Source organism: Salvia miltiorrhiza, chromosome 1 (genome assembly GCF_028751815.1).
Source record: "Salvia miltiorrhiza cultivar Shanhuang (shh) chromosome 1, IMPLAD_Smil_shh, whole genome shotgun sequence".
Classification (NCBI taxonomy): Eukaryota; Viridiplantae; Streptophyta; class Magnoliopsida; order Lamiales; family Lamiaceae; genus Salvia; species Salvia miltiorrhiza.
In genome coordinates this window covers 44,060,597-44,082,785 of record NC_080387.1, presented here as the reverse complement: position 1 = coordinate 44,082,785, position 22,189 = coordinate 44,060,597, and the positions used below count along the sequence as shown (strand labels likewise).

General features: G+C 35.1%; 1 protein-coding gene across 2 annotated transcripts; it reads right to left on the bottom strand.

Moving 5' to 3' along the window:
• Window positions 1–3,143: 3,143 nt before the first annotated feature.
• LOC131026527 (lysophospholipid acyltransferase 1-like) lies at window positions 3,144–7,994 on the bottom strand. Of its 2 annotated transcripts, none has more exons than XM_057956419.1 (5): window positions 6,939–7,994; window positions 6,310–6,530; window positions 5,802–6,218; window positions 4,961–5,010; window positions 3,144–3,487 (listed from the first exon to the last, which is right to left on the bottom strand). In XM_057956419.1, the coding sequence occupies exons 2-4, from the start codon at window positions 6,520–6,522 to the stop codon at window positions 5,005–5,007; spliced, it is 636 nt and encodes a 211-aa protein (XP_057812402.1). In that variant the 5' UTR covers window positions 6,523–6,530; window positions 6,939–7,994; the 3' UTR covers window positions 3,144–3,487; window positions 4,961–5,004. The 2 variants fall into 2 exon arrangements, with proteins under 2 accessions (XP_057812402.1, XP_057812393.1); XM_057956410.1 differs by lacking the exon at window positions 3,144–3,487 and adding an exon at window positions 3,839–3,939.
• Window positions 7,995–22,189: the final 14,195 nt, after the last annotated feature.

Below are 22,189 nucleotides of genomic sequence, written 5' to 3'. Positions count from 1 at the left end.
GAGGCGGAAGGGAAGAGTGACAGCTAGGGTTTCGTAGTTGAGAGAGAGAGAGAGTGAGGCGGAAGGGAAGAAGATGCTGGCCGCGAGGAGGAGGACGAAGAAGATGCCGCGGAGGAGGAGCCGCTGGAGGATGAGGAGGAGGAAGACGACGGCGAAGCGGAGGAGCTCTGGAGAGTCAGCGGTTGAGAGAGAGAGAAGGGGGAGGGGGCGGCGGTGACGGAGAACAGAAGGGTGAGAGGCCGAGGGGAAGAGTGAAGAAGAGGCGGAAGGAAAGAGGGCGTAAGGGAAGTGGGGAGAATAGAAATTTTAGGATTTTAATTAGGGTGTATATCCCCTTTAATCAATACTTAACCATTCTAATTAGAGCCCTAATTATTTCCAATTTTAGACTGGGCCTATTGGAGTGGGACGTCCCAAAAAGGAAAGCGAGCCTATTGGGCTGGGACGGAGGGAGTAGTATTTTTCTTGCTCTTGGTGGGTTGTTTTGTTTTTTCTTTCTTTGGTTTTTTGGCTTTGGTTGCTGCCGATGCTTTTGGATTGGCTCTGCTTTTCTGTTGTTTCGGGTTGTGGTGTTGCTTGGCGGCAACGAGGTGCCCGAGTTTATTTGGGGACGATGATTAGGCTGGAACTCCTGAAATACTCCCATTCTCGTGGCTGCGTGTTCTTTCTATGGTTTGTCTTTAGACGAGCACTCTTTTTTCCTCTGGATTTTCTGTAACAAGGTTTTAACAAGGCTCGGCCCTTAGTTAGCGTTTTTTTACTTTCAAGGATTTTCTTTAGCTTTTTTTTTTGGGTTCTTCAATAAAATCGTATTTTAATAATACATATCATATAAGTGAGCAATTTTACTCTTATTACCTCGATGTGGAAAAAAATATGCATCCCTTAAAGATCGGGAAATCAAGGCCAATCCAATGATAACAACGCTGTTCAAAGTCTGGTAGCCCTGACTCATCGGAATTCGACCCTATCTCAAAGACCATCAGACACCCGATAAAGAAGGAGATTACCACAAAGATATGGATAAATATGAAGAATCATAGTCGTATTCTAAGTCTAATAGGAGTTTTATTCCTACTAGAATTCTTAGTTATTTGCCTATAAATACATGCAAAATCCTAGTGTAAAATCATCTATTATCATTGTCTACGTTGTACACAGAAATCAATACAAAATTCAACGTTCAACGTCTTTCTTGTGTTTGTTGGGAACTTAATAAAATATCCTAATACTAGTTTTGATGATACCAAAATCAATAGGTTTCACTTGTAATAGACTAGAACTGTTCGAACTCAAGTGTTAGAGTTCTTTTTCTAGTTTAGTTGTTGTTCTGAAGACCGAAGACTGGAGAACGAAGGACTGAAGACTGAAGACACCGACTGATGTAACGATTAAGGCAAAGTCAAATACTGATATTTGACTTATCAGTCGAAGGATCAGTTTCGACTGATTACTTAATGCGCGCCACGTGGATTCAACGGACTGATACTAAAGTCAAGTATCAGTTAAACATTATTCCTCGGACTGAATCTCCTATGTTCAAAGGAATCCACGCACTCCAGAAGTACAGCCGCATTAAATGCAGAGATCTCAGGATCGTCCTTTCTCTGCAGAGGCCATTCCTTTTTTGTGATTACCTTTTCAGAGATGTCCCATCTCCTGCTCTTCAAACTAGCCGTTCTCACCAAACAAGGAACCTCGAAGATTGAAGCCTCAGCCCAAGTTCAAATTACTCTCTAACGGAGAATCTTGAAGACCATCTCCGCCAACGGATCTATTCAAGAAGTCTCCTATAAATTGTGCTCGAGGATCACTTCAATCTTCACCGATTCAACAACATAAGCTGAAATGCTGTTGAATTCGTTACTCAGCAAAACCAAGCCTCCCCCAAGTTTGAATCGAATAAGAGAATTACAAAGCCAAAAATCAGTCACTACTGATTACATACATTCTCTTAGAACTTAGGCAAATATTGTATATCCAAAGCCTAGGTAAAACTGACTGCAAAGAACTTGTTCTTTGTGGTTTAGTTGGCAAGTTTTCAAACCTGTTTTCAACGAACCGAATTGAGAGTTTGTGTCAAAAATGAGTTCAGGCCAGTGTTCTGTCTCCGTGAGATCTTAGTGCCCAGTGTGCGCTAGGAGTGAGAAATCCAACCCAATGTGTTGGTACTAAAGATAGGCTCTTCAGTTGTCTCGATTTATTCACTACTAGAAAAACGCTCATAGATAACGGATTTTATCCGTTATCTATGAGCAAAAAAAGCGTTGTGTATAGTGGTGTTATCTATTATAGGTGTCATACACAACGGTTTAAAAACCGTTATCTATGAAGGGAAAAGATAACAGTACAACCACACATACATAACGGTTATAATACCGTTATCTATGAAGGGAATAGATAACAGTACAACCACACATACATAACGGTTATAAAACCGTTATCTATATTGATTATACATAACGGTTTTCGACTGTTATGTATTATAATTTATCCGTTATCTATTCCATAATATATATTTTTTCATATTATAGTTAACAGTTTTTATACTTTTTATAACGGTTTAAACCGTTATCTTTGTAATAAAAAGATAACGGTTTTCGACTGTTATGTATTAGAATTAATCCGTTATGTATTATATAATATTTCTTTTTTCTCATAACATAATTAACAGTTTTTTATACTTTTTATAACGGTTTAAACCGTTATCTTTGTAAGATATAGATAACGGTTTTATATTGTGATAGATAACACTTACATCCGTTATCTATGACTTGCATACATAACGTTTTTTACCGTTATGAAAGACATGGAAAACCGTTATCATTTTGCATTTTAATTGTTATACATAACGTTTTATTGCAATTTACATAACGTTTCTTGTTCGTTATCCTTGTGATACATAACACTTACATCCGTTATCTATGACTTTCATTCATAACGGTTTGTCTCCACATACATAACGGATTATTTTCGTTATTGTTATCTTACATAACGGTTACTAACCGTTATGTATGACCTTTAATTTTTGTTGTCTATTTTATTATAGATAACAGTTTTGCATTTAATAGATGACAGTTTTCCGCATATTTTTTATATATTCTCAATTTTGCCTTTTATTTATATCTAAAACTCAAAAGAAAAAAATTCAAATAATAAAATAACATTGAGAACATAATATTAACATTCAGAAGTTGCAAAAACAATCATCAAAGATTCAAAAGTAAGATCTGTTAATCTACAGGGCAAAATGCAGTCCAATACATGAGTAATTTAAAGCAACGAGGCCAGACAAAATGCAGTTCAAGACGACAAGGTCAGCATTCTCCGAGTTCGAGTAGAAGAAACTAATATTTTCAGTTCATAAAGCACATATACCACAAGTCAAGAGATCTATACGGTTATCCATCCATGTTGTAGTCTTCTTGTTGTAAATAAGGATTGTAGTTCCCGGGAACTTCTATCTTTCCTATCATCTGCTCCATTCCTGCATAATACCAACTTCATGCAGTCAAAATGTGAAATTTTTATGCAAATAAAACATTAAGTTAAAGGATTTCATGAATGTAAATGCAACAGCTTTCAATTATCCATAGCTTGCACCTAAGAAAATTTACATTAACATATCGCTATCATACCTAAAGTTCAAGCAAACACATGCTTTATCACAAAAGTTGCCCATTCCTCACGAATATCATCGATTTCAGCTTCGGTGTATGTCTTAACATTCTTAAAATGTAAAAAGAAATACGTACATAAATATATTTTACGAATAATTACAAAAGTTCTATTAGAAAGTTAAATGATGAAGAGTATAATATATATAGTTACCATCGATGATAGAGACGTGTAGGCATTAAGTTCATAGCGTGTTATGATCTCTTTCATGAACTTCATGACATAAAATCCACATTGAGATGCATCAGGCTGGATAGGACCCTATCAAGATTCAAGAATCCGAAAAAGAGCAGTCAATAAGTGGCAGTTTACCCCTTGATATGCATGATTTTCAGCCAACAAGAGCAGCCAATAAGTGGCAGTTTACAGTTCACATATTAGCTAGGGAACTTGGCAATAGCAAAAATAGAATTAATTGTTTGGATGATGGGGATCATAGTAATTACAATGAGAAGTGAGGCAATTTAATTACTGCTCATTTTCTTATTTGTACCACGTAAGAAGTTGTTTTCTGAAAAAGAAAAATTGTTGATATGTCACTTATGTTAAATTAATTGATTGAATTTGGCAAGCAAAGGCAATCATATCTAGAATCTGTTTCGGATTTAATTGGCCATCAGTCAAGTGATTTAATTGGTATCTAATGCTAATATGATTTTAAGTCTTAACAGAAAAATAATACTCCTATCAACGGGAAAGTTACTGCTGCTAACTTTCTAGTATTGTGACTCAGATTTGTGATGGAAGTGTAATTAGTCCAGTGATAAATATTGCACAGATATTTGCTGTGCAGTACAAAACTGGTAGTTGAGAGATACTATTAAGTACTAAGATTTGATTTGGTTCTGTTAATAATCACAATCTATGTGTTTCCTCTCTCGTTTCAAAGTATATATTTTGCTATTTTTCTCCTTATATCTGCTAGCCCACAACACCATATTTTACAATCTATAGCATGTTCATGATAAATGTTCAAACTAAACTAAAGTGTAAGCATCAAAACACACAGTACAAACACACATAGCACATATAATCGGCTCCAAGCCATCACCACAGCAACAAATGGAATGGAACGAGCCATTCCCCAACCTACTCTCCATATCGACTACCTAGATACATGCTTATCTATGATATTCATGCATAACCATGGCTGCCAGTTGAGCCATGGTGCAAAACTAAGAGCACCTAGATTCCTTCTAAAATCTATATAGGGCATTTACATAACCATGGCTGCCAGTTGAGCCATGGTATAAAACTAAAAGCAAGAGGATATAAAACTCACCTTGAAGCTTATCTCTTTGTCAATCTCTCTATCACCGTGTACTTTCAAACCTAAAACAACATAAATGTAAATGATAAACTTATCACTCTATAAGATAATGCATAGCTAGCTATAAGACAGCCATATCCCAATTGCATGGGCAACATATTTAGTGAATCATTACACACCTCTAAAACCACAATCCTGCAAAGTGCTTTACAGTTTTCTATCAATTACTTGTTAAACAACCAAAACATTGACAAATTACAAGGTTTAAGTTGCATATCTCATACATGTTTAATTTAATTCTCTAGGAGCATATGAAATTAGATTGAATTAAATATCCACCCAATATCTTGATCAGATTTTATGTAAAATCTTTTTACCAAAGTACTTTAATTACAATTTTGGAGCCCAAGTTATGAAATAAAAACAATTATCTTCACCAAACCAATGAAGATTGGCAGAGACAGTACATAAAAAAGCTATTCTATTCGTAACATAGTACTGTATATATTTTCCGACTTAAAAATAAATTAACTACTTCTTTCATTAGCCTAATATTGTCTTTAATCCCCAAGTCTGTTTATAATGCCAGCTTATCTACAGAACAGATTCTCAAATCAGTTACCAAAGGAAAAGGTTGGCCTTCAAATAACAATAAAATGCCCTGGTAAAAAATAAATAAAATATCATAATATCCAGTTTGGTCATATAAATCTAAATTAGTACTTCATATACATCAGGATCCTATAGCTGTCAGGTTATATAAAAATGCACCTGATTTTCATCAACAGGTTTATGAAAGTAGTTGGTTCTTTCAACCAGCAGGTGTGCAGTTTTTGAATGAAATTGAACTTACAGTGCCTAAGCCAGGTGCTGACTTGAATATTCCACACAAGTGGTATACTGGTATCTGCACTGCACTCTTAGCCAACTCGAGACCTAATATATCGACATTTATTGCACGGTCCCATTTTGGCTTGGGTGGATTTGAATCTGTCCAGCCACTGAATCCCAGGCCGGAAATAATAGTAGAAGCTTCTGAAATTGACCAAATAAAATAATACTTCCAACGAGCAGTGAAACCTGACATGTACTGGTAACTCAACTTCTTGAAGAACCCATATTCTTGGTACACTGGTTCTGTGAATCGAGAAAGTGGGAATTGTGGTACAAGATACAGATACAAGCCCATGCAGATAGCAGATTGCAGAAGAGCCCTGAGAGTTGCCCAATAAGGAGAGGGGGACTGTCCCTTGGCCGAAGGTTGCCAGATCTATCAAAGTTGATATTGGAACTTAATTAATATAAGTTTGTATATTGCACAAGACAGACAGAAAATTGACATACTAATAGAAATACAATACCCCTTTCCTCTCTGTCCATTCAATATAGTCTTTCATTTCATAAACAGGACCGGCAAAGTGACTTCCACAACATAGACAGAACCCAAAGTACTCCAGTAATGATGGCATCTTCAGCAACCAATTTTTCTTTTGTGCTTCACGTAGATCATCCTCTTTGAGAATTCCATCATTATAGTTTATGACACATGATATAATTTTCAGAGTTATCACCATCAGAGCACCTGCAATTGTGAACCCCAAGGACATGAACAAAAATCATCAACAAAAAGATGGAACTTTTATCCATTTGAATAAGATTAGGTTAAACAGAGAAATTATCTTACAAATTTAAAAAGGATTAAAAGAAAACAGCTACTGTAGTCCGTACTTTAAAATTGATGAGCTTCTCATAACAAATAATCACGCATATCGAATTACTGGTTATGCAATTTAAAAAATGATTAGTTGACGAATGCAAAAAACATGGCCGTATTACTGGACTCTGAAGCTATGTGCTTTAGAGAAGTTCTTTGCATAGGAGTTTCACTAATGCAGGTAAACATCAGTATCAGACAAAGATAAACCTAGACCCAGAGCCAGAAGCGGAAGAAAGTCAAAATTCGGCAACAAATAAATGAGCTGGTGCTGACCTGTAGCATCAATACCTCATTCCTTCCATGCATCACCACTCATGTAGTATACATGGCTACACATGCATGCCAATAGTCAATACAGAATAAAGGCATAATTTAGCAGTGGGCAAAAAGGATCAGAATATCATATCTGATCTTTTAATTAAAACAAATGAACGTTTTAATATACTTAGCACCATACAACTAATCTAAACCCCAAATTTTATAACCCCCAAAGGTGAAACAAACCATAATTGTATTTATTCCCAACCAAGCATAAGAGAGCTAAAAAAACTTTAAATCCCGGTGACATGTAAAAGTCTGATTTACATCTACAATCATGTCAGATCCATGGAAACTGAAAAAGTGACAGCATCTAATCATCTAAATTTAAGTCTCTTACACAAAGACAATATAAGTGACATTGTTTGTTCCTTAAGCTCGTCATTCTTTTGCTACTCGCCTACTCCTGACTAAGCATAAGAGAAGTAAAAAACTTTAAATCCCGGTGACATGTAAAAGTCTGATTTACATCGACAATCATGTCAGATCCATGGAAACTGAAAAAGTAGCTGCATCTAATCATCTAAATATAAGTCTCTTACACAAAGACAAAATAAATAAAACCTAAGCACCAATACAAGTGACATTGTTTGTTCCTTAAGCTCATCATTCTTTTGGTAGCCTTTTCTCAGGGAACATTTCCCCCCTAAAGAGACCCCATACTAAAACCAGCCATTCCCGTTACATACTTCACTAAAAAAGTCAGAGCGTCCCTGCTGCTACAGTGTATAGTTTAAGAAATAGCACTCTCATGTCACTTTTTAAGGGCATATAGAACCACTAAATAGAGAGATGCCCCTCCCCTCTTTTATTTCTAAACCCAAACAAGATGGCTACAATTATCAGTCAAAGGTGATGGCTCTGCACTCTTCAAATCAGTGCATGAGTTCAGCTATGTCTTGGATTTCCTAAAAACAATGAACATTGAGTAAAATCGTGGATAAGGAAAATAGATTTAACATGATCTCAGAAGTCAGAACCACAGTTACTGATGTCTCCAGACTCCACAAAAATGGCATCCCTTGTTACAGAAAATAGATTTGACATCATGTGATTTTGCTTTTATGCGCCTAAGATGGCTGCTATTGGAATGTAAGAAAGCAAAATCACATGGTGTTAAACAGAGAAAAAAAATAATGAAATGAATATTAAATTTATGCATGTTAGGGAACTTGGAAAATAGAAATGTTCAATTTACATAATTATCTCCTTTTGTAATGTTCTTCAACAGCTAAAAGTAGAACTCAAGTACATTCAAAACGGATTTAGGATATGCTTACGAAGTACTCATCTTACAGTTGGCTTCCAGTTACAGCCTTATCGAAATACTGTGTTTAAAAGATTATGTGGAGCTAGAATTACAACTAACTAACCCATCAAACCAATCGTAAAGGTAGTTTCTTGCTTTTCAACAGCAAAAGATAGACCACTGCTCCAATCTCTAAGAATCTACTGAACAAGCATGCAAAGTAATACCTTGCTTAAATTGGTAGATAACACAGCACGAACATGAGGGAGAAAGAAAAAAAGTTCAATCACTTTATTCTTATCAGTTCTATTTGATTCTATCAATTAATAGTTAATAGTTAACAAACACCGTTCGAAACATTGTTTGTTAACCAAAATCTGTCAATAAAAAGGGCAAAAACAGAAGAGAGGAAGTCAAATTAGAGAGAGAAACAACAGATGCAGAAGACATAATAGGAAGAGATGGGGAGGGCTCCTTGCTGCGATAAGGCAAATGTGAAGATTAGGGCACTTAAGCTCCAGAAATTTCCTAAACCAAACAAAATTAACATAAACTTTACTGGAAAAATCGCCTAAACAAACAATCTAAAGCCTAAAGTAAATCTGAAAATCTGAAGGCATTTTGCTAAGGGGCCGAATGAATTATATTCACATCTTAATAATAAATACTGAATCACATTTTAGGTGTCAGATTGGATTGGCGAACATCAAATTCTTCAAAATTATGCCTCAGTAAAAAAACCAAATTAATGATTTTAGCAACCACAAACCAAAGCCTTGGGTTCATGTTCATACTTACACGTTGAGGAATTTCGGTGTGGATAGCAAAGCGGCGGAGCAGGACTTCGGCAACCGGAGGAGGTACACTCGCTAGCGACAGGTGGAGGCGAAAGGGCGAGAGGGCGGCAGATAAAGCCCTAGGCGATTGGCAGAGGAAGGGCGAACGGCCGTCCTCCTTTTGCTGACGTAAAAGGGCGGTGACCTAGGTGAGAAGGGCTGCAGGGGTGGCGGCGCCTCGGTGAGCAGGGCTGCAGGGGTGGCGGCGCAACAGGCAGATAAACGGCGAGCAGAGGCGAATCTATTTCCTTCTTCCTTGTTGATTTTGGATTCAGCGCGGGATTGGAGATTTGGAGGTGTTAGCGCGAAAATTTTAGGTGAAATAAGGAAGGCAAATTCTATTCTTTTTTTTTTTTTTTATATTTTTAATATTCAATTTTTGGCATTTAGATTTTTAATTTAGATTAAGTGATAATAAAATAAAAAAATGTTATGATTTTTTTATTTTTCAAAGTCTATATCTAGAAATAAATTCAGATTTTAGGATAAACAAATTATTTGTTATTTTTTAATATAATTTAATATAATGTAATATAATATTATTTTAAAAAAAATAAAAAAAAATCATACATAACAGTTTTTAGAAACGCTCATACATAACGGTTCAAAAACCGTTGTAAATGACACTTATACATAACGGTTCTTTAGCGTTATAAATAACTGTTATAAAAGATGGTCATAGATAACGGTGTCGTAACGGTTTTGTAATACCGTTATCTATGCAACTAATAGATAACGCAAAAACATAACGCATTTGTTCAAACCGTTATCTATGCATTTAGACAACAGTACATAGATAACGGATTTTCGAAAAACCGTTATCTATTCTAAAAGTGCGCTCATACATAACGGTTTTTGAAAAAAACCGTTATCTATGTACTGTTATGTATGTAAACTTTTGTAGTAGTGATTGTGCACCCGCAAGCACACGTTCAGGTTTGCTGTGCACCCGTAAGCACACGCATCGGTTTTCTGTGCACCCGTAAGCACATGCCCAGTGAAGTTGTTGGTCTCATCAACCGACCGTGGATGTAGGAAGTGTTTTTCGAACCACGTAAAAATCTCTGTGTTATTTACAGCTTCAGTATTTACCTTCTTACTTGTGCTTTTGCTTTCCTAAATTGAAAACTAATTAATTGCAAAGAGAAATTTAACTGCTGACAACGTGATTAAAATCACAGGCTATTTCGAAACAAAAGTTTTCCGCTGCGTGTGTTATTAGTCTAACTAGTCTATCTTCTGATAGTCAGTAAGATTCATAACATCTCTCTGTTTATCAAACTCGACTGAAGCCTTACGTGTATCAGTTAAAGTCTTTGACTTAACAGATAGCTCTTTATTGAAGAGTGTTAAGTATCAGTCGTCAACCTTGTTTTGACAAAACTCGTTTTAGTAGAAAAGTTGAGTCAGTTTGTATTTAAAAGTTTCATTTTGAAAAATAGCCTATAGGTGTATTCCCCACATACACATATTCGAGACCCTCCGGACCTAACAGTGTTCTTTTGACATTCTGTTACAAGTTGATATTTTTGGGCACAACAACTGGCGCCGTCTGTGGGAATTCGAAACCCGAGCTGGACGTTTGATGTGTTTCATTCTACTCTGTGGGGACTCCGAATTAAAAGCTAAGTATTCGATGATCAATCTTTGTTTATTTATTTTCGTGAACATGGCATATGCGATTAGAATAAATTCTGCTAAACCGATGACAAACTACAAAGCTGTGCAAAATTTGAAAAATGTTCATGTATATTTCGTATGATCTGTTCGGTCACTTTTTGAAGTCCAATGACTATGAAATTTAACTATGTTCACGCACATAATGTTTTGGCACATTCCTGCAAATTTTCATGTCAATCTAAGGTGTTTTTCTATATTTACCAAATTCACTGCACAAAGCTGTAAAAAACGCGCCCATGTTCTAGACCTACAGTTATAATGCTATAAAATTGGCTAGGATGCCAATAAAATTTTGAAAATTTTCACATCTGTAATTCAAAGTGTCTAGAAAGTCTCTCTAAATTTTCAGTTCTTTCTAAAAAGATTTGCTATTTTAAATCTATTTTACAAAATCATGGCGCTTAAACTAGAAATAATCGGACATAGAACATGCATAACTTTTAGCTCAATTAGAGTTTAAGAACAAAGCTTTTCATGAAAAAACTATGCCAAATAAACATGCATTATCAAATTGCAGCCCTATCTGTTGAGGTTTTCGATTTTTACTAATCCCCCTGCTTGGAAATTTTCATAAATATAGCTAAATAAACTAAGGAAAAATGGAGCGAGAAGCAGACCTACAGAAACATCCAAAGGAACACGACGAAAGTTATAAAAGTAACAAGGGTAACCCACTAAAACTGTGGTGATCCAGGTATGAAAGTTTTAAATTTTTTATCGCATGTGAGCATGACTGAAGAATACTAGGTTGCATTGTCGAAAACAAATTATGATGATTCTTGATTACATAAACGAAATGTTAGCTTAATCACACGAATTATGCATATGTGCTAAAACATGGATCAAAATTAAATTTTTCTTAGCATGTCAGCCCTGCATGACTTAGACAAAGTTGCGATATTTTTATCTAGTCCTAATCTTCGGCATTATGTTTGCATGGATAACTCACAAATCTTCGTGTCAAGTATAAATTTTGCAGGGCCGACAGGGCGCTTGTCAAGCAACACTGCTAATGTCAAGGCAATGCTGCTAAGGTCGAAGCAATGCCGCCAATGTCGAGGCAACACCGCCAAGGTAGAAGCAACACCGTCGAGGTCCAAGTAACGCTGTCAGGATCTAAGCAACGCTACCAAGAAGGTCGAAGCAACGCTGCCAAGGTCGAAGCAACGCTGCCATGGTCGAAACAGCGTTGCTAAGATGGTCCAAGCAACACTGCCAAGGTCGAAGCAACGTTGCCAAGGTCGAATCAATGCTGCCAATGACTAAAACAACACTGCCAAGGTCTAAACAACGATGTCAATGACTAAACACGCTCCAAGGATAAATGCCCCAGGTGAGGATATGTGTGTTATACAGGCCGCCTACCCCTTTGACAAATAGGGAATCGACATCGTCGAAAAATTATTAACAACCCCGAGAGGGAGGTGCTACCTGATAGTAGCTGTGGACTATTTTTCGAAGTGGGCCGAGGCAGAAGCCATCAACAAAATCGACGATGCAACAATAGAAAGATTCATCTGAAAAAAAACATCTGTTGCCTGTACGGAGCACCAATGATATTAATCTCCGAAAATGAAACATAGTTCACAAGTGCAAGGGTTCGAGATTTCTGCTCCCGCATGGAGATAGAACAATGCTTTGTATCAGTAGCGCATCCACAAGCCAATGGTCAAGTAGAGTTGACAAATCGTATCATCTGCGACGGAATAAAAAAAAGTTTGAGAAGTGCAGAGGAAAGTGGGCCGAAGAGTTAGATACAGTCCTATGGGCATACAGAACAAGCCCTAGAACAGCGACATGACAAGCTCCTTTCACGTTGGTGTACGGCTCTAACGCCGTCGAAGTAAGACTAGCTTCCCATTGGGTACAAACTTACACAGAATAGCAGAACGAGGAGATAAGGAAAACAGAGTTGGACATGATTGACATAGAACGAGAGTTAGCCCAAATCAAGACTGCTAAGTACAAAAGCATCATCAAAGCAAGGTATGACAAAAAAGTGAACCCAAGGAAGTTCGAAAAAAGGCGACTTAGTTTTGAAAAGAATTGGCACATTAAAGCCCGTCGCAAAGTTCGAGCCTAACTGGGAGGGCCCATACATCATTGCAGAGGTGATAAAGGGGCGGGAGTAGAATATACATAGCACACTTCACAAAACAAAAAATCATAGCACAAAGCAAAAGCCCCACAAGGACGAACTTCATAATCCAAACAGCGCCGTTACAGCAATGTATCAAAGTATTCAAAGATCCAAAGTACTCAAAGTGATAAATCAAAGTATTCAAAGATCCAAAGTACTCAAATGGATAAATCAAAGTATTCAAAGATCCAAAATACTCGAAGCGATAATCCAAAGTATTCAAAGATCCAAAGTACTCGAAAGCAAAATCCAAGGTACTCAAGTTGAAACCCTAAGTAAAAATTCGAACAAGCTCAAAGTGAAGCATGAGGTATTCAAAGTAATAAGCCCAGATAAATTGGAAACAAGGAAAGCAAAGCCTATCCTTCGGTGAATAAACAACCCCGTTATACCTTCAATTGCACCGCAAAGTTCCAAACAGCCCTGCAAACCCCTGAAACACTACAACAAAGTCCTAAAAGGTCCCGCTAGATACAAAGCAGGGTTACTAAGAGCTAAATAGTCATAGCAGCATCACTAAATATTGGGTAGGACTATTAGGATCCTAAGATAACACTTTTACGAAACAAGCATCACCCAAGCAAAGCCAACAAGGTTAAAAGTAACAAGGTCTAAAGATTAATCAAACCAAGGACAAGAAGCTCCAAATATACTACAAGTTAAACAAACGACGCAGTTAGGGCATGGCTGGTATGCAGGAATGGAATAGGAATGGAATGGTGATTCCTGCGTCCACCCAATCCTATGGCTGGTACTATTTTTGTAATTGAAATCGTCATTCCTGATGGAATGCCTATTCCCATGCATATGAGATTAGCCATTCCTCCACTCTCCATGGTATTATGTATTCCCATGGATATGAGATTGCTATATAATAAAATTTATTTGTATAATTAAATAATAATAATAATAATAATAATAATAATAATAATAATAATAATAATAATAATAAATCATAGTAAAATAATTTAATATTATTAATATACTCCCTCCTAGGGATGCCAAGGGCCAACCGAAACCGGCGGTTCGACCTTGAATCGGCCCGGCAGTCAACGGTTCCGGCCCGGACCGTTGACCACAGGGCCGGTTTAGGGCCAAACCGCCAGTTCATTCGGGCCGATTACGGTTCAAAGGTTTCTCAGCCCTGAACCGCCGGTCTGGCTCGCTGGTTCGGCCCAGAACCGCCGGGCCCAGCATGGGAGCCGAGGAAGACAGCTGGTGGTCAGAGGCAGGGGGCAGGGCGCTGGCGGCAGGCGCAGCTAGGGGCTAGGGCCTAGCCTTGACCGGCCCTTTTGCTTTTAGTTCAAATTTTCAAAATTATAATTCTACTTTTTCTCCACACAATTTTATCTAATTCATATTTTCCCCCACCCAATTTTATCTATAAATACCCCCCTTCTTCCACCTTCAAACTCACCCCATTGTATTAACAATTCTACACCTCTCATCTCTTCTACTCCTAATTATCCTCCATTCTTTATATGTTATTGCTCTTGTTAAATTGCTCTTGCTATATAATTCTTAATTCTTTAGCTATTCTCTTGCTTAATTAATTGCTTTACTTTATTTTTCTTGCTTTACATTATATTACTACTAGTACTACTACTAAGTACTAAATACTATACTATACTATATATTTCAATTACACTATCACTACACTCACTTGCTCCTTTACTTTATTGTTCTTGCTTTACATTATATTACTACTAGTACTACTATTAAGTACTAAATACTATATTATACTATATATTTCAATTACACTATCACTACACTCACTTGCTCATTTACTTTATTGTTCTTGATTTACATTATATTACTACTAGTACTACTATTAAGTACTAAATACTATACTATACTATACTATATATTTCAATTACACTATCACTACACTTACTTGCTCATTTACTTTATTGTTCTTGCTTATTATTCTCTAACCTCTATTATCTATATTCTCTTCTCTACTTGTTTATTGTTATGTCTCATGGTTGTGGTAACCGTGACAAGTCTATCACTGTCGACCCCGAAGAAGATATTGATAGCACTCCCACTTCTCACGAGTTTACTCAAAATGTTCAAGTTCCATCATCATCCACTAGGAGAAGGGTGAAAGTGCCAGTTGAACGAGGACCTTTCGGCTCACGCTGGGAGGCTGCCGATTTGGCGGGTGAAGCATATGCTAGACAACTTCAAGAAGCGGAGGATGAAGAATATGCACATACTTTGCGTAACGAAGAGGCGGGGAAGGAAGCCGAGCAAACACGTCACAACTTTGAGGAGGAAATCCCTAGTGGGAGGTAAGGGTAAGGGTAAGAGTAAATTACTTACTTCTAACATTTTCACAAAACATTTTAGGAGGGAACCCGCTCCTAAAAAGCCAAAGGATGGTCCAAATGCTCCCGAGAGGTTCATTGCCTATTGCAACTATTGCAACGCTACTTATCAATGGAAAGCGAGATGGGGTTATGGCACCCTCGCAAGGCACATGGAGAGTAAGCACACCATCGAGTATGAAATTCATACAACTCAAACTCAACTATATCCCGAAGCTTTCGAACGCCAAGGTAATGAGCAAGGTAATGTTTTATGGAAATTTGATCCACAAAATGCTCGAGAGTACATGGCTCGTTATGTTTCAATGGAGCATTTGTCTTTTATGTTTGCCGATAAAATGTCTTTTGAACATACTATGAAAAATGCTTATAAGCCGGCCGCCAAAAAAATTGGTCGAACTTCTATGTGCAAAGATATTAGGCGACAAGCCGAAGAAAAAAAAACGTGATTTAAGAAAACATTTTAAGGATTTAAATCAAAATTTTTCTATATGTTCCGACATATGGAGTGATTCATACCAAAAATATTCTTATATGGGTATTACTTGTCATTGGGTTGACGAAAGTTGGTTAATTCAAAAACGTTTAATTGCATTTAGAGATTTTAATGAAATACATAATGCTACTAATATTGCTCAATTGATTATTTCTGTTTTAAATGAGTATCGCATGTTAAATAAGATATTTTCTGTTGGATTTGATAATGCATCCGCCAACACCGCCTCCATTCCCGAGTTAGTTGCCGCATGCGTACCCTCTTTTAATGGTAGGTATTTTCATGCTCGTTGTATTTGTCATATTTTAAATAGATGTGTACAAGATGCTTATTCTCTTATTAATGAGGTTGTTGATCTCATTAGACAAGCCGTTAATATTTTGCATAGAAAAGCCGTTATTGGCAAAAAATGACAAAAATATTGCCATCACAAAAAAATTCGATATACGAATTTTGTTAAAGATTTTTCTACACGTTGGAATTCAACATTTGACATGCTTGCATCTACCATGGAACATATTGATCATTTATGTGATTTTTTTAGATCAACTCCCGAGGCTAACTTGCTTTTATTGCCCTCTTATTGGAAAAGATGTGGTAGTTTATTTCAACTTTTAAAGGTTTTTCAAAATGCTACTACAAATTTATCCGGTGTTTATTATTGCACTAGTATTAACGTTTTAGAACATTGCATGTTCATTGGTATTGCTTTAAATGATTGTTATAAAAAAATGATTTGAAGGACGTATCATATCAAATGATCATTAAGTGGCTTAAATATTTTCTTGAAATTCCCGATGTTTTTTTACTTGCTAAGATTTTAGATCCTACAATGAAAATTGGCGGTGTTTATCGCATGTTAGAAATTTATTATGGTACTTTTTGGGATATTTATGAGTCAAGATTAAAAAATAATGAAATGCTAGAATGGTACATTCCCGCATTAGATGATATTAAACTTAGAATAGATAACACACTTAGAACTTTGTTTAATGACTATGAACAAAAATATATGCTTGCAAACCCCTCATACTCTTCAAGTGGTACTACTAGTTCACAAGGTCAATATGGCTCCTCCACCTTAGGAAGTAGCTTTGATCAAAACGAATGGGCTCAAGCCGCTTATTCATTTATGCATACACAAATGAGCTATACTACTAACGAGTTAGATATATATTTGTCTAGTACATTTGCTTTAAAAAATGTAGGTGGTCAACAATTGGACGTCTTGAGATGGTGGTCCACGCACGAGAGGGAATATCTCATACTCGCCACCATGGCCAAGGAGCTATTCGCGGTCCCGGCCTCCACGGTCTCCGTCGAGCAAGCATTTAGCGTTGGTGGGCTTGTCTTGGACGAAAGAAGAAGCAACATGGATCCTCGAAACATGGAGGCCACCGTGTTGCTTGATGATTGGTCCAAAGCCGAGTTGCGAGCTCAAGAGAACGAATGGGATCAAGCCGGCGAGAGCCCAAACGATGAATTCACCGAGTCCGAACGATCCGAGGCCGAGGAGGACTACGATTCGGTAAGTTAAGGTAAGAGAACTACGTGGGCTTTGATTCTTCATTATTCAATGAAGATACGTAGGCCACTCAATTTAATATTTATATTAAAATTGAGCTCAAGCCCTTAATTATTATTTCCCCCCCCCCCCTTTTAGACAACTCTCTTTCGGAATTTATTGTGAATTTGTAATGAAGTAGCTATTTAATTAGTGTTAGTTAGTTTACTTATTCAATTTTCAAGATTGTAATTTGTATCCTTGTAATATTTTTTTGTACATAGAATAAATTCAATAAAAATATCAATTTTTACGCATTATTTTGATTGTCAATGTGTTAGAATTATTTTTCAACACAAGTTATTTAATAAAAAAAAAATATTTTGATTGTCAACTTGTTATAATTTTTTTAAAAAATGACCTGATATTAATTAAAAGAACACAAGTATTACTTAAGAATTAAGATGACATAACAAAATATTATTTTAAAAATATATTAATTGTCATTTTTATAAAATATAAATTTTCAACACAAGTAATTTAATTTAAAAATATGACATAAAAAATATTACATGTTTATATTTTCGATTTCAACACATGTTTATATTTTATATTTTAAGTTGAATAAAAATTTTGAAATTTCATCACAAATCATTTAATTTCATAAAAAAGAATACAAAAAAAATTTGAAAAAAAGAAGAAGGAAAAAGGCCCAGAAATCGCCGGTTTTCGGCCCGGCCCGTAATCGCCGGTTCAAGGTCCGAAAATCGGCCATTTACATTTCATCCGGGCCGGTTCAGGTTCAATAAATTTTTGAACCTGAACCGCCGGTTCGGGCCCGGAACCGGCGGCAACACTACTTCATCCGTCCCACGAATCTTGAGGCATTTCCTTTTTTGGCAAAAAAATTTTCCTTTACCTTTTCAATTTTTCACCTACCACTCCGTCCACTGACTCCACCAATCAACTTCCCATTTGCCTCTAAAATTTTGTCCACCAATTAATTAACTTTCAACTCTGCTTTTTGGACATATATACTGATGAAGATAGAATTGTATAATATATTATATCTTTAATTATTGATTTGTCTTGTTGGTCAAGTTAGTTTGTTTCCTTTTAGATGTTTAGGGTTTTATTATAAATAGGAGTTTTATTTATGTTTTAGTGGAGTTGAATTGAGAGTTAAAATGTAGAGGGTGGGATTGTTCCCTTCTCGCGGTGTTCTTCCGGTATTCATGAGTGAATCAACGGATTAACCCTTATTGTACGTATTCCGGTATACAATGGTTATCAACGGAGTTCATATATTTATCAGTATCAAATATATTTCACGCTTCTACCTGCATCATATACCCTCCCTTGCTTTTTAAATTACTACACTTTATCAATTGGACCTACCACACTCTACCATTACTTGTCTAATTAATCCAATTTTGATGTTAATTAAATGTAGTAGGATATTTCGAATTTTCGGTTTATTTATTTTCTGAAAAAAATATTTTCAGTTTATTTATTTATTTTCAGTTTATTTATTTTTTTAAATTTTCAATTTTTTTTTTCAGTTTATTTATTTTCAAGTTTATTTATTTATTTTTTGAATTTTCAGTTTATTTATTTATTTATTTTTGAATTTTCAGTTTATTTATTTTCTGAAAAAATTATTTATTTATTTTCTGAATTTTCAGTTTATTTATTTTCGAATTTTCAGTTTATTTAATTTCTGAAAAATTTATTTCCAGTGTATTTATTTAATCAATGAATACATATTGAATTAAGTCAATTATCATTGCTTTTTCAAACAAAAACATTTGGTGTCCAGTTGAGAACGACACGGGTTTTAATAAAGTGATTGATGTGTTGTGAGTGGAATAAGGGTCCTACATTTTATATGAGAGTTAAAATAATCAAAGTGGAGTAAGGGCCCCACCTATTTTTACTAAAAATAGAAATGGATACCAAAATGTGAGACGGCCAAAAAAGGAAAGTTGGACACTAAAAGCTAGGACGGAGGGAGTACTTATTTTTTAAAGTAGAAATATCTAAAATGTACGAAATACCCCCCAAAAAAATCGGGGGCCCGTAAAAGTTCAACCCCCCTAATATAAATTCCTGGCTTCGCCACTGCTTATATATATACTTATTCTTGCAATCACAATATGTTGACTCCAATCTGCAAGGCTAACGACGGTTCCATGCACCTTTTTTTAGTGGACTCAATCTTACAGGGTTCGACTTGGAAGTGAAGACCTAAGGATCTTGTAATTGATTCAGGGTCAAAAACTAACAATTTTCATGTATCTATGAGTTTGTCACAAATGTTTTCAACAGGGTGAAAATAGAATGTCAAAGTCAAGCCAACACATGAACTAAACGGCGACAGAACTACGTAGCCTTGACAACGTAGCCATAGCGGTTCAATTACAATGATGCAGCCTAGCCTTGCAATCCTAATGATTGAAAAAATGTGATGTGACTTTATCAAGAAGGCTATTTTGAAAAATAGGGTCGCAACCCTATAAAGAGATTCTAGTCGAAGATCGAAATTGCCCAAAACTATTTAGCCCTGCGATTTCGAAAATGCACCTTACGGAGTCCATTCCATCCGGAAAAAATGCAGACATCAAGGAAAAGAAGCAACCACATTGTTACGCCGAATTCAGCCCTGCCACTTGAAGTTTTTTTAGCCTAGCCAAAACACCTACTGGCCGTGTTTTGACCAGACTAGGGGGAGAAGCTGATGATGACAAAAATATGCATTCCTTAAAGACTAGGAGATCAAGGCCAATCCAACGATAACAACGTTGTTCACGGTCTGGCAGCCCTGATTCCTCGGAATTCGGCCTTATCTCAAAGACCATTAGACACCCGATAAAGAAGGAGATTACCACGAAGATATGGATAAATATGAAGAGTCATAGTCCTATTCTAAATCTAATAGGAGTTTTATTCCCACTAGAATTCTTAGTTCTTTGCCTATAAATACATGTAAAACCCTAGTGTAAAATCATCTACTATCATTGTCTACGCTTTACACATAAATCAATACAAAATCCAACGTTCAACGTCTTTCTTGTGTTCTTTTGACATTCTGTTACAAGGTGATATTTTTGGGCACAACATACCCATAACTAGAATCGTTATTTTATGCGATACACAAAAATTGTTATAATTATATAAAATAATAAAATAATAATTAAAATCAAATTATATATATATATATATATATATATATGAATGATTCACTTATAAGTTGTAAAACATAAAATTTATGTACTAAATAGTTCACTTATAATTAATTAAGCAGAATAATATGTTAGATGCATTGTAAAATATATACTGTTATAGCATATGTTGTATTCAAAACTAAAAAAGAAAAAAAGAAAAAAGAAGAAATGCGAAAAGAATAAGAAAGAGGAATGAATAAGACGGGGAATAGAGAAAATAATTTTATTTCAAAGTTATAACTTCTAACATTTTAATTTTAAAATTATTTTAATATTTCTTTTGTCTCCGAATTTTTTTAGGAGGAAGTGACATGGGTTTTAAGAAAATTGCTATCGAGTGTATTGAAAATGATGAAAATGTATTTTAATTAGTATTGAGAGTAGTGAAAAGGTGAAAAGTAAGAGTAATGAGATATTTATAAGTGGTGGGGTATAGTCCAAAAATAGGTATGAACTTCTTTTGTGGACGTCCCAAAAAGGAATATGAAATTATTTCGTGAACGGAGAGAGTACAATATATGTCAGATTAAAACTCATGTCATGATCTTTATTTGATATGTATATTGAATATTCTACCATTAGTCAAATTACATTATATTTGAAAAGAAAAAATAGAAGAAAAAGAAAGAGAAAAACTAAAAATAGAAATAAAACTGTAGGATTGAGTGTGAATCGTGGAAGAAAAACAAGCATTATGGAGTACCAAATAAAAATATATATATTTTTTTAAATGACACTAGAATTATTTATTAAGTGTGCGTTTATTTATTATATAGATACAAATATAAATTTATGTCAAATATTTGCTATAAACAAAAGAAATTTAAACTGTTTAAAATAAAATAAATTAAATTGAATTAAATAAAACCAAATAATAAAAGGAGATATAGAAAATAAAATAAACCAAAACATAAAAGATAATATCCAAAAATAATATGAGAGAAAAAAAATGGTTTGAGTTTTCTTATTAGGGATGCCAATTCAGCCCGAAACTCGTGGGATGACCCGCCAATTTGAGAGGGTTATGACTGAAAATTTTCAATCCTAAAAAAAATTACAACCCGAATAGTCTGAAACTCGATAGGGTTGCCCCAAAAATAACCCGAAACCTATAGGACTAACCCGAAAATAATGTGTTCTTTTGATTATATGAAAATTTTCTTGTTATTTGATTTTCAACTTCATTACTTTGCTTATGAAAATTAGTATAATAGGATATTTTTTCAAAAGTTTGTGAAATATATTTTGATTAAATAATATAAATTTAATATGAGGATGTTATACTCGTCATTTCAATTCTATGTTTTTTAATCCAATACCTAACATGAAATATTTAGATATAAAAACTAAAAATGATAATTATTTAACAAAAATGTTGCATCTTTATATATCTTTAAGTCGAAACCCGAACGATTAAGGTTTGAGTTGAAAATTTATAACCCATAAAATTTTCAACCCAATTAGCCCGCATGCACCCAAATACTAAGATAACTTGATAGGACTAGCTCGAAACTCGGTGGATTGACCCGATTGATATTTCTAATTCTTACTTCTATGTCATTTTTATTTTAAATTCAGTCTTAACATAATAAATATATAATTAAAGCTTTTATTATGATCTTTAATTTGATATGGATGTTTAAAAAAATATCATCAATCAAATTGCATAATTTTATAAAAATAAAATAAAAGAAAAACAACAAAGAAAAAAAATGAAGTGAAAAGGGATTGTGCGTGGGAAAAATCA

Bases quoted from the DNA above. Each gene is read 5' to 3' on its own strand.
- LOC131026527 (XM_057956419.1), bottom strand. From the start codon at position 6,522: ATGGTGATAACTCTGAAAATTATATCATGTGTCATAAACTATAATGAT. The intron at 6,219-6,309 runs GTATTGTATTTC...CAACTTTGATAG, and splicing joins AATGGACAGAGAGGAAAGGG to ATCTGGCAACCTTCGGCCAA.